Source organism: Artemia sp. Qi Xiang Cuo, chromosome 9, assembly GCF_049724085.1.
Source record: "Artemia sp. Qi Xiang Cuo chromosome 9, ASM4972408v1, whole genome shotgun sequence".
NCBI lineage: Eukaryota > Metazoa > Arthropoda > Branchiopoda > Anostraca > Artemiidae > Artemia > Artemia sp. Qi Xiang Cuo.
In genome coordinates, this window is record NC_142802.1 from 35,592,614 (window position 1) to 35,606,047 (window position 13,434).

The following is a 13,434-nucleotide window of genomic DNA, read 5'->3' on the forward strand; positions in this document are numbered from 1 at the left end:
CAATGTCTATGCTGTCCCTTTCGGGTGTGCAATCTGTTTCAAGGTGTAGGTCTGAGAGTGCAAAAGGTGGTCAATTAATTTAGGTCCGATAGGATTGGTCTGTTGATCTACTTGATGATTTTTCCGGTTGGGACGAAGGTTTGTGTGAGACGTTTTATTGAATTACATCCCATTGGCAGTAAACCTTTTATTTTTGGGTCAGTATATAGACCATAATCAAGTAACCCCAAAGAGTTTTTAGATTTTTTAGCTCCTATTTGTAAAACTTAGCGGATGTAAAAAACCAGTAATAATTTCAGGTGATTTCAATTTTGATTTGTTGAATTTAGATGTGGCTTTTCATAAAGAGTTTTTGAACATTATGCTGTGTTCAGGCCTTTTTCCAAGTATTTCGCTACCTACGAGAGTAACAAAGACTACTGCAACTTTGCTGGATAACATTTTCTTTTCTGGTGTTTCTTTTAAAGCGATAAAGTCTTCTGTTAGTCTATGTGACATGTCTGGTCATTTTCCAGTTAGTGTTGTTTTAGATGTAGCCCAAAGTTTATCTCAACCTGCATTTTAAAAACATGGAAGTAAAAATTCTTACCGACAGAAAAAATTGATTGATTTTAAGCCTTTGCGTGAATAGATAGATAATAAAGACTGGACCCCCATTTTTGAACAAATGATGTTAATGATGCTTTTTCGAAATTTATCCATGATATGATGCAACTCCGAGATCAAGCAGCATCGACAAGATTTTTGCGCGGAAAGTTTTCAAAAAAAATTTGACCCGTGGATTATGGATGGTATTTTGACGTCATTAAAGATGAAAAGAAAAAAACATCGTCAGTATTTGGCTGCCCAATCTGATGTATTGTATGAGGATTATAGAACTTATAGAAATAAACTGAAATCTATTATAAGATATGCTAAAAGAACATATTTTCCCAATAAATTTTTACAGTATAAGTCAAATATGAAAAAGGCATGGCAGCTAATCAATGAAAAAATTCATCCCTATCATCCTTCGAATTCGGGAGTTAATTGTCTTGAACTTGATGGTTCAAAAGTGATGGATCCAAAAGAAATTTTGGATATTTATGGAAAGCATTTCAGTACTATTGGGTCTAGGATTGTATCGAGTACAAATAGGCAAGAGAGTCAGTCGACTGATTTTGTTGCTGAAGATGAAGCACCAAACTCATTTGATTTTTCTGAAATTGCACCTCAGGAAGTTAAAGGACATATAATGAAACTAAAGCAAAGTTTTTCATTGGATGATTTTGGGTTTTCTACACAAATTGTCAAACAAATAGCTCCTAATATTGCCCCATTGTTGGCACATATTTTTAAATTGTCTTTATTAAATGGAGTTTTTCATGATCTTTTAAAAAATGCCCATGTATTAGCTTTGTATAAAGGTGGTGCTTCTATGGATCCTTCAAATTATAGAGGAATTTCACTGTTATCTGTTTTTAAAAAAAAATTTGGAAAAAATTGCTCATAAACAACTTCAAAATTATTTATGTAATAATAAAATATTGCATCCATCACAGTATGGATTCATGAAAGGAAAATCAGCAGAACTAGCAATACATCAGCTTTTAATTGAAATAAATAATGCGCTGGACACTGGTCAGGGCGCCTTGGCTATATTCTTGGATGTGGCCAAGGCGTTCGACTCGGTGGATCACCGCCTTTTACTAAATAAACTAAAAAAGATATGGATTTTCTTCAAAATCTTTGAATTTTTTTGCGTCTTACCTTGATGAAAGAAAAATTGAATGCCATGATAGTAAAAATGGAATCCGATCAAAGTCATTTTTCGTAAATTGTGGGGTTCCTCGGGGCTCTGTTTTGGGTCCTACCCTATTTCTTTTCTATATTAATGATTTGCCTGAGTTTCTTCCTATCTGAAAAATTGTTATGTTTGCGTATGATGTTGTGATTTTTTCTTCCCATTCAGATTTAACACAGCTTTTCCTGAACATCCAAAGTACTCTATCAACTACTTCAGAGTGGTATTGTCGAAACCTTCTTCTATTAAATGAAAGGAAATGCCAGTATATACTATTTTCGCGAGTTGGTTCATTCAATTCTGAGGTTTTTCTCTTTATTTAAACAATGTGGAACTGAAACGGGTTTATATATCTTGGGATAATTATTGATAAAAATTTGTCGTTACATGAACATGTTAAAACTCTATCGGTAAAAGTTTCTAAGAATGTTGGGATTATGTGCCGTCTCCGCCATTTTTTTCCGGTTAATATACTTAAATCAGTTTACTTTTCTCTGGTCCACCCTTCTTTTCTATATTGTGTTTCAGTGTTGGCTTCAACTTTTCCTTCAGTTTATAAACCCCTTCAAATTTTAAAAAATAAAGCGATAAGGATACTTTTTCAGATTGATAATAGGCCTTCTGTTACTCATCTTTTTGGATCAGCTTGAAGTTTTTCTTTACATCAACTTCATTTCATTGCAATATCCCAGATATTTCAAAATTACGTTTTTGGCCAGTTAACATCACATTTCCATGGAATTTTCCCTCTTAACTCGCAGCATCATTCATATCCGACATCACTCAGGTTCAAATTCTCACACAAGTTTAGGCGAACAACTATAGCAGAATTTAGTTAGAGGCATATTAGCCCAAAAGTGTGGAATTCTATTCCCCTGGATCTTAGAGAGTTCGCTGATTACCAGCAGTTTTGCAGAATGGGGAGGAAGTTTATCTCTTAAAGTTGACTTTGGTTTTAGCTACCTTGTTTGTATTTGGGCAGTTGTCCAAGAGGCTTGTTTTTGTTTTTTTGTTTGTTTGTTTTTTTTTTGTTTTTTTTCGTTTTCATTTAATTTGCTAACGGTGTTAAATAATTTTTAATTTTTAATGCGCTCAATTATGCCACTAGGCATGTGCGCAGGTGTATTTTATAGCGTTATGTATATTTCATAAATAAAATATCTATCTAAACATATATATATATATATATATATATATATATATATATATATATATATATATATATATATATATATTTATTTATATATATATATATATATATATATATATATATATATATATATATATATATATATATATATATATATATATATATATATATATATATATATATATATATATATATATATATATATATATACCTAAGCTCTGGTTCAGGAGAGCATAAAATCCTAGTGCTTCTGAGGTGAACATTCATGGTTTTCAGGGCCAATTAACTTTGGGTTTATGATGCTCATATTTCTCCAAGCTCGTTAAAACGAAATGGATAAAAGTGGCTTGGGTCAGAAAATTAAAATATTCATTTTGGATTTTCGCAGTCACCTGGCAATATACATTTTCAAATTCCAAGAAAGAACCAAAGAATATGGGAACGTGTAAGAGTGGAAACTATCAAACTATCAAAAAAAAACTATCAACGACATCTAGTGTCTGGCGACACATGGCATTTTTCAAGCTCTGTAATCGATCTTCTGTCAGGAACTGAGATAAGACACTTATTACGACCCCAATTGTACCAATTACATCAATTAACTTAATTATTCTTATTATTACAATGAAAAAAGTTCAAAGTGTCGCAAAATTTTTGTCGAGACTAGCGCCAGTTCCCACTCTTATAAGTCACCCATACTCTTTGGTAGGAATTATGTGTTTTACTCTAATAACAAGCCACATTTTGTCGGTACTTTGAAACGATTATTATTTTAAAGCCTTATCATAGGCAATTGTTCAAAGTAAGGACACTCGGAAATTTATATTACGCGTATATACAGTACCATTTATTTAATATTTGAGCTCAAAAATCATTCGTCAGTATGAAGATGAATGTATTCACCAACGGCTTGTCCAAATCAAAATATATTGTGTATATTATCTATGAATTGAATTTAAGCAGCTGCAAAAGAGTAGAAAATACATTTTTTGTAAATATCACAACGGCATCTATTGGCTCAAAATTTAGTTTCCGTGTTGAGGAATACGCATTGTTATAAAACTAATTGATAGTAAGATTCTTTGTATCAAATTAATTGATTAAGTACTATGGTTTGAATGACATTATTTGATAACACTGTTGTGTTTAGTTTCCCAATATTTATTAAAGACACCGGAAATGTCTTGTTGCAAAGGATGATCAGGAAAAAGTATATCTTGCAATACATTGATTAAACGTCAAAAGATTGAAGACAATAACTGTAAATGATTTCGCCTCGCCCCTATATTGCTTTCTCTTTTTATAAATAGAAGGTTTTTGTTTTCTTTCTTCTTTTTCATCGCCAAACATTAGCAATTCAGTATAACTAATTTGTTCTACATCAGTGAATATGGTGTTTTTGAAAGTGAACAGTACAAATTACCATAAGTGAAAAATAAAGAAACTGATGCCCTCCGTCTTGACAAAACATTTTTTTTACAAAATTGTTCCTTGATTTTATACCTCGTTTTACGCGGCATTGTATCTTCACCTGATTAAACCAATCACACAGATTTGTCAAATAGAATAAAAAAGGACTTAATAAATAAACTAATATCGATTATCCTTTTTTGATCCATTATTTATGCAAAAAAAATGTATTGGTTAATTTTCACATTAATTCAATCAATATTTTTGTCATGTTGTGTAGTTTTATTTTATTTATAGTTATTGACTGATTCGAACAATCGTCCGTTTCGGTGCATCCAAGCATTTTTGGCATGCTGTATCCAGGATTTTTTGTGTGTGGGGGGGGGGGGTGTTACACAAAAGACTTTAAAAACGCATCAAAAATTTATTTACATTTATTTTTGTTTCATTTTTATGAGTCGGACAAACATTTCGAGTGGGGAGTTCAAACTGGATACGGATACGGCCTTGGCTATGGGGTTATTATATTTTACCGAACTACAACCAACATGTGATTTGTATATAAAGGATAAGTTAAGATTAAAAAAAAATAGCTATCATAAGCTCAGATGGGCTAAATTGGCATTTGAGAGTCAGTGTGATTTATTCAAGTTTCATTTTATTGTAGGCCATCGTTGGTATCGGCTCTCAGGAACCATTTGGATGGCAATTACAAAGTGCAAGCCTGGTTTTTTTTGTCAGTAGTTTGTCGATTTGTCGATATAACATCAGGCGATTTCGCTGCTGATGCTTTTAATCAAATACTCTCATCACAATCTTCTGAAGTAAGATATTTCTTGTTTGCTTAATATAAGCTAAGCTTGTATAAGTTAAGTTCGCATTTAAATTGTTCAGACCTTTTTCTTATTAAATTCAAAATCGTATACATAATGTAAGCTAAGTTGGTATTTCTAAACTGAGTTTGTATTTTGTAAGTTTAGTTTTTGTTTACAAGTTAATTTTCTAAAAGTAAGTTTTTAAAATTTTGTATGTATAAACACAAAACTGATCGAATTCCCGCAAAGAATAAAAAAAACTCATGCTTCTGTCAAAGTTTTGCCGTTCCTTAGATATTGCTGATACGCCATTTTGACAGCCTGCATGCATATAGAGTGTTTTAATTTAGTTCAATATCCCTCTCAACATTCTCTTAAAATTTCGCCTTGTACACTTAGCCATTCCAAAAATATGCCAGATACGCCCTTGCGGCAACGTGGATGCGCATAGTTTCTTTTGGTTTTGTTCAACATCCACCTCAATATGTCCTGAGAGTTTCAACCTAATATCCTTAGCCATTTCTTAGGTATCACAAATGCGCCCTTTTGACAACCCTGGATTCACATAGGTTTTTTGATTTAGTTTAACATCTTCAACAATATTCCCTGAAGGGTCCAATATAACACTCTTAGCTGTTCCTGGGATATGCGCATAGTGCCTTTTGATTTTGTTTTACATACCCCTCAATTTTCCCTCAAGTTTTCCCTAAGGTTTATGTTTTGAAATTTTGGTAATTTATTTTTCTGCTCTCCTCTTAGTTTATCGACGAGACTCGAAAATTTGTATAGCACTCCATATCTAATATCGAGGTCAATGCATCTACCAAATTAAATTTTTGAAATTTTGTATGCAGGATTATTAGATTTAAAAAAAGTTGATTTGTTTGTTTTTTTTTATCCCGGGAAAAAAGACAATTTCGTTTTTTTAAGCAAGTTTCGGTCCTTCTTTTAAAAAATGTCCAGACACAATCATAATAATGTCTCGGTGAATGGATATAGCTGAGACTAATGAATCCAATGGTACAAGTATCTTGTTTGTTTGGTGTAACTTACAACGTCAGGCATCTCCTGAATCGCTTGTTTCAGACGGAACATAAACCTGAATACCCTATTCTGTTCGTGAGATATTGCATCTACGAAATTTTGACAATTTGGATGCACTTAAACCTTTTTGATTTAGTTCACTAACAGTAGTAGTACGAGTAGTTGCGGTAGTACTACTAGGTTTGAAAGTTTCAGCTTAATACCCTCTTCCGTTCCTGATATATTGCTGATACGTCCTTTTGACAACTGGAATGTAGATAGTGTCTTTTCATTTAGTTTAAATAGTTAGCATAGTTATTCGCTCTTTACTGTGCTTTGAGTTATGTCACCAAAAATTCTAATATTGACGAAATTTTTAACGAATTAGCATTAAAAAAAATCTTAAAAAATAAACCTTTAATCTTATTGAAGATTTCTGGAAAATTAACACTGCATAATCTGTATTGAAACTGAAGAAATTTCAAAGACTCTCTGAAGAAAGAGTATTCCAAGTTTCGGTTTTTCTCCAATCTCTTTATGGCTCCAGGTATTCAATAATGATTTTTTTGCAGCACAGTGGCTTGGAGAGTCTCTTTTGGCTTGAAAAGGTTTGAGTTTATGCACACTTTTGGTAACAATAGTATCCGATAATAAATATTTTAGGTATAATTACTATTTTTGAACAAAATAATTTAGTTTAACGTTCTTATGAGAGACTCAAAAGAACGTTTTGGTGGGTAAAAATTCAAGGTTGAGAGACTCAACTTGTTTTTTTACTTAGACCTTGCAAAAAAGTTATTTTCTTTCTTGATTAATTTTCCTGTATGGGGTTTTTAACAATGGTGCAATTTTCGTTTCGACCCGACACCGTTTTTGAGGGTTTTCAGGCTGTCTTTTGAAATTCCGATAAATTTGTTTTTGGTATAAGCCTGATGCGCTTTTCATTTCAATGCGCTGTTCAATTTCCCAGGCACCTCCTAACCCTGGTCGAAAAAAAAAAGAATTGCCCATGGTTCACTTAGAAAAAAATTTCTTAAATAGACAATTTTCATCATTCACATCAATGAGCAATTTAAAGTGCCATTTTGTTCTCATACGATGTTCAAGTCACCCAACATTTACTTGCAAAAAAAAAATATCTTAAATATTTGAAGTTGAAAGAATGTGGTTGAATGTATCACGATGGTATTTTACTCCCATGCTTTTGGGACCAACACTGTTTTTGTGACCCTTTCCTTTTTTTCGAAATAATATTATTTAACTAGACAGCCATAATCAGCTTCTCAGTCAAGTCATTTTCATTAATAATTGCGTCTTCCATTTCTGTTGCTGTTGTGTTTAAAAAATAGTAGTAAACGGTGACGTGAGTTTCTTGGCAATTGTTTATAATTTATGTTGAAAAGTAATTTCTGTGGTCTGACCAAAAAAATAATAAACCCCCAAAAAATACTTAATCAAACAGTTCGTGGTAACGAACTGTAAGTAAGGAGCGACCCGGCTCAATGGTAACCGAACCTCTAGAAAACGGGTTTTTGATACCAATAGATGCATCAAAAGAATCAGATTTCAATGCTGGTTTCAAATATATAACTTTTATCAAGTTTAGTGCTACCCATCAAAAGTTACGCGCCTGAGAAAATTTGGCTGATTTTCAAAAAAAAGGGGAAAGACCCCCTAAAAGTTATAGAACCTTAATGAAAATCACACCATCATATTCAGCGTATCAGAGAACCCTACTGTAGAGGTTTCAAGATCCTATCTACAAAAATGTGGAATTTTCCATTTTTTTTCCAGAAGAAAGATCACGGATGCGGTTTTTTTTTTTTTTTTTTTTTTTTTTTTTTTTTTTTTCAGGGGTGATCGTATCGACCCAGTGCTCCTAGAATATCATGGGAGGGCTCGTTGGAATGTAAATTAAAAGCTTTAGTGCCCTTTTTAAATGACTAAAAAAATGGAGGGCAACTAGGCCCCCTCCCAAGCTCATTGTTTTCCCAAAGCCATCCGATCAAAATTTTGAGATAGCCACTTTGTTCAGTATGGTCGAAAATATGATAACTATGTCTTTTAGGATGATTTAATCCCCCGAAGTCTCCGGGGGTAGGGCTAAAAGTTATGAACTTTACCCAATGTTAACGTATAGTATTGGTTATTGGGAAGTATACAGACGTTTTCAGGAGGGTTTTCTTCTGGTAGTGGGGGGGAGGGGTGGTTCGGGGGTTATGTTGGAGGATCTGTCCAGGAAGGAAGGTTTCATGGGGGAAGGGAAAGGGCCATGAAGGGGGCGCCGGACTTGCCAGCATTATTTATTGGTTATTCTTTCCGTGGAGAATCTTTCCGTGGAGGATGTTTCTTTGGGGTAAGGGACACTTCTATAAAGGGGGCGCCGGATTTCCAAGCATTCTTTAAAAAACGATCAGAAATTAAATTTAAAAAAAAACAAGTTTTTTCCAACTGAAAATAAGAAGCAACATTAAAACTTAAAACGAACAGAAATTATAACGTATATGAGGGGGTTCTCCTCCAAGTCAATACCTCGCTCTTTACGCTACGTTTTTTTTGGTGCTTTCAAAAGACCTATCTATTCTAATTAATCGGCATTTGTGATTCAGGGGTTTGTGAATTAAAATTTGTTTTAACTTTTAACGTAAAGAGCGTGGTATTGACTAAGGGGAGAACCCCCTCATATACGTAATAACATATACGTAATAAAAAAACAATAAAAAACAAGCGATACGGCTCAATAGTAATCGAAACTTTTAAAAACGGAATTTTGATGTCAATAAATGTATCAAAAGAATGGGTTTATAATGCTGATTCTAAATATATAAATTTTATTAAGTTTATTATTACTCATCAAAGGCTACGAGCCTGAGAAAACTTACCCGATTTTTGAAAAGAGGGGGGGAAACATCCCCTAAAAGTGAAATAATTTTAATGAAAATCACACCGTCAGATTCAGCGTATCAGAAAACCCTATTACATAGGTTTCAAGCTCATATCTGCAAAAATCTGCAACTTTGTATTTTTTGCCGGAATAAAAATATACGAATATAGAAGTTAGTTACGTAAGTTAATTTGTAAATTACGTTATAACGGAAGTCAGAGACATCCATTTAACTAAAGAAAAGTAAAATTTATATGAAAATAGTGTTTACTTATTCAATGACCGTGAGCCCAAATAAAAGCTGCATTAACTAAATAACGATCAGAAATTAAATAAAAAAACAAGTATTTTTAACTGAAAATAAGGAGCGACATTAAAACTTAAAACGAACATAAATTATTCCGTATTTGAAAGGGGCTATCCCCTCCTCAACGCTTCGCTCTTTACGCTAGCGTTTGACTCTGTCTCACAACTTTATTTTTTAAAACAATAAAAAACTTTAGCGTAAAGAGCGTAGCGTTGAGGAGGGGACAGCCCCTTTCATATACGGAATAATTTCTGTTCGTTTTAAGTTTTAATGTCGCTCCTTACTTTCAGTTTAAAAAACTTGTTTTTTTATTTAATTTCTGATAGAAAATTAGAAATGAAACACACTTATTTAGATATCCTGACACCTATAATTCTTCCCGCCCCCCACTTATACACAACATTCAAAGATCAGATGGGTCCAGACTCACGAAAAGATAAACGGTAAAATTTGCTGTTATCTCTCATCAAGCTTGGTTAAAACTAGACAGCCTTTAACATGTTATATCTGATAGACATTTATTGCTGTTCCCTTTTGAGTTTGTGCATTGTTTTTACAGTTGTTTATTGTGTTGCATTAGTATCGTTCGTTTTTTTCCCTGACAAGAAATTAAAGTTTAGCATTTGCTGCCTGTGAAAGCCATTTTGATAATGTAACTATATTGATGATATAATCTTGTGGTAGATAACCTGGTGACAAAATATAGCGAACCCCTTTCCCTTGTAGATGTTGGACCAGATTTAGGCTCGGAAAAGTAATGATTTAGAAATAAGCTCTCACTTTCTACCATGTTTGAAGTCACAACTCGTTCCGGTAGTCATCGCGATTGTAAGAATTGACCTCCCCCCTCTATCCTATTACCAATTGAGGTAGGATCAGCTTATTGGATCCTGAAAATCACAAGTGGGCGGCTGGGGCTACATTTTCTCTCCATCAAGTTTCATCTATATCCAGCGACCCGTTCTGGTTCTGCTATGACGACAGGGATGGAAAGGACTCATTTATCTCTGAAGGTTGGATCAAGTACAGGCCCCGAAAGGCAATACCAGGGAAATTGCTCTACTCTTTCCACTACGGTGGGTTGAGATCTGTCAACGCATGATCGAAAATGTCTGGATGAAAAAAATATTGAGCTTCCTCACCTCTGCAGAGGTTGAATTACGTCCATACACCAAAAAGTACAGATAATATATCGATTTTTACTTGCTATCAAGTTTGTTTTGGATGTGACGCCCCCTTCTTTTCGATAATCTGGTGTCAAGAATATAGGGTCTCCTTTCCATTCCTTCCCAAAGAGGTGGGATTAAGCCCGGACTTTCAAAAGGTATAGCTATAACACCAGTTATTACATTATACTGCGTTTGGTTGAGATTTGACGATCCCTTTGGAAATAAGCCTGGTCATTAAGGGATACCCCTCCTCCTCATAGTGGTTGAATTGGCTCTTGATTTCAAATAAGCCAGAGATAGCATATCAAGTCTTACTTCTGGCTAAATTTGGCAGAGATCCATTTGAATCATCTGGTTATTGTTCTGATGAAATCCATTTAGGGACCCCCTTTTGTTCTTCCGCAGAGTTTAGATTGGCTCTTGATCTCTAAAAGGCTCAACTTTACTCCCTACGAGCTTGATTGTGATCGGATTGAGAAGCCCTTTTGTTGTGTGTTTTGATGAACAGAAGTTAGGGAGCTCGCCCAGTATGGTTGGACGATATATAAACCTTCCAAGGGTAACTAGGGGTCTTACTCTTACTTTCCATCACGTTTACTCGAGATCCCCCATCCTCTTCTGTTTGATATCCTGATGATAAGTATCTAAGGATTCCTTCTCTTTCTATTCTTCCAAAGAAGTTGGACTGGACTCCGATCCTCGAAAGACATCGCCTGAATACTGAGTTTTACTTCCAATCAAGTCTGGTCGAGATCTGACTATCCGTTCTGATAGATGTCCTAATGACAGGAATATAAGGACCCTATTTAGTGTTTCCAGCAGAGTTTGGATTGCTATTGAACTGCCCATGGCACAACTAGAGCACTAGCTTCCACTTCTTCTGCTCAAGATATAACAACATCTGAGCATATTTTGAATTTTCATTGGTTATCCTTGCCGAGCTATAGACCGCTATTCCCCATCAAATAAATAAAATACAAAGACGGAATTTGTTTTTCTAGATGTATATTTACATAAATAGTATTCTAGAAATTTAAAAGAGTATAGCATTTTTCATCTTAGGGATCAAAGAAGTAATTTCATAGTTGGCATGAGTCTGACTTTAAATGATCCCTATGAAGTTCAATTATAAAGTTTTGACAGTTTTCTGGAAAACTACAGTAAACATTACAACCTTCGTATGAACCTTCTTCTTTCAGTAGCGCCAGTTCACAAAAATTGAATTGGATGCGGGATTTTTTAAACGACCCCCCCCCCCCCAGAAAAAATCCTGGGTACGGCCTTGGTTATAGCTATATATTAAGTTATATATTAAGTTATAGCTACAAACTATAACCCCAGTAGCATCCATGAAAACAAAAATAGTTCTATAGTTAAAACCAGGTCTAGTGAGCAGCAAATTACCAAGAAGCAACGATATGTCTTACCTCATCGCGATCAGGTGCTGCTACTGTAGCTCAGTAGCAGCACAAGGTGGAAATTAGGAATTTGTCTCGGATGTGGATCGTGAAAACAAGAAGACAGGGGCTCGATTCTGGGGACAGGAGGGGGGGGGGTAATCGCCAACCCAAGACCTTGAAAAATACTATCTGTTGCAGGGTCTTATCTAGGATTTTTCGGGGGGGGGGGATACACTATAAAAACTGATAAAACGCATAAAAAATTCGTTTATATTCATTTTGTTATGTTTTTACCAGGCGGAACCCCCAACCCCCCCCCCCTTGATTGTCATTTATATGACAATCCAAATTACTCTTTATTACGCGTCCAAAGTTCGAAAATACGATGCTTTTATTTCTTTCTTTTTATTTTTTTTTCTTTTCTTTTTAATTCCTTTACTTTAAAAAAATACATGCGGCTAGAAAAATTGCAATAACCTTTGACTGCGTAACTCATCTAATTGAATATCTTCTTAGAAACACTCAGAGAAAATTAAAAAAAAATGGTATGCAGTTACGAATTAACTTTAACTGTAGCCTACTGTGCTATTCATCCAACTGGGAAAAGATTTAATTTTTGGTTCTTATTATGCATTTGAACTTAGAAAATCTTTTAAAATAAATTTTGTGTTGAAGTAACAAAATCGATTTCTCATAAGAAAAAAAAAAACCTGGGCTAGTTTGTTGATAACTTTTGGGAATCTACCCTTCTTTTGAGGGAATATTCTCTCTATCGATGCTAAACCCTGAAACTAAATAAAAAGTACAGTTAACCTTTTTTCTTTAGTACGGCGGATTCTTATTCTTTGAGCCCTATCCTCATTTAGAACTTACTAATATCGAGATATATCCAGCGGTAGTTTCAACCAGATAGAATTTTTCTGAGAATTTTCAACCAACCCGAAAATTCTCTAGAAAATCTGATTGGCTATAGCGCCAGCTAAATCTCGGTGTTAGTAAAATCTTTTATTTCCTTCTTATTTCAAGATACATATTTGTTAGTGATGTTTTTTCTCAACAGGGTATCAACGTACATGTTCTTCATCATGTGCTACAAACTTTGGTTTCCATTTGTATGCGGTTAAGTAAAGAAAAAATTGAAGGTCTTCACACTCAAGTGTTAAGTCTGCTTAAAGGTTTTGTACTTCCACTCGAATTGATACCTGTTGCGAGAGATGTTGTCATTGCTGCAACACGTAAGATGTCAACGGTAGAAGATGTGGAACCTGCTTTAATCAGTTGGTCTGGCGAAATTGTAAAAGTAAGGTCTATAAGTATTAACATGTTGGGAAAGCGAAATGACGAGGAATTTAGGAGAGACAATGTGTAGATTCTTGAAGTTGTTGAGTTTTACTTTTTTTTTTTTTTTTTTAATATATAATTCAACATAGCCGTCCAAAGTCGATAAAGTAAGTTTTGTGATATGTATTCTTTAAGAGTGACTTCCAAAGAAA

At 34.2% G+C, this 13,434-nt stretch overlaps 1 protein-coding gene across 1 annotated transcript in view; it reads left to right on the top strand.

The window, feature by feature from the left end:
* LOC148948607 (condensin-2 complex subunit D3-like) overlaps positions 1 to 13,434 on the top strand; it is a 155,899-nt gene that overhangs the window by 57,618 nt on the left and 84,847 nt on the right. The window contains exons 5-6 of the mRNA XM_089094006.1: positions 5,011 to 5,167; positions 13,002 to 13,241. Of these exons, the coding sequence (XP_088950132.1) occupies positions 5,011 to 5,167; positions 13,002 to 13,241 (397 nt within the window). The remainder of the gene's footprint in view (positions 1 to 5,010; positions 5,168 to 13,001; positions 13,242 to 13,434) is intronic.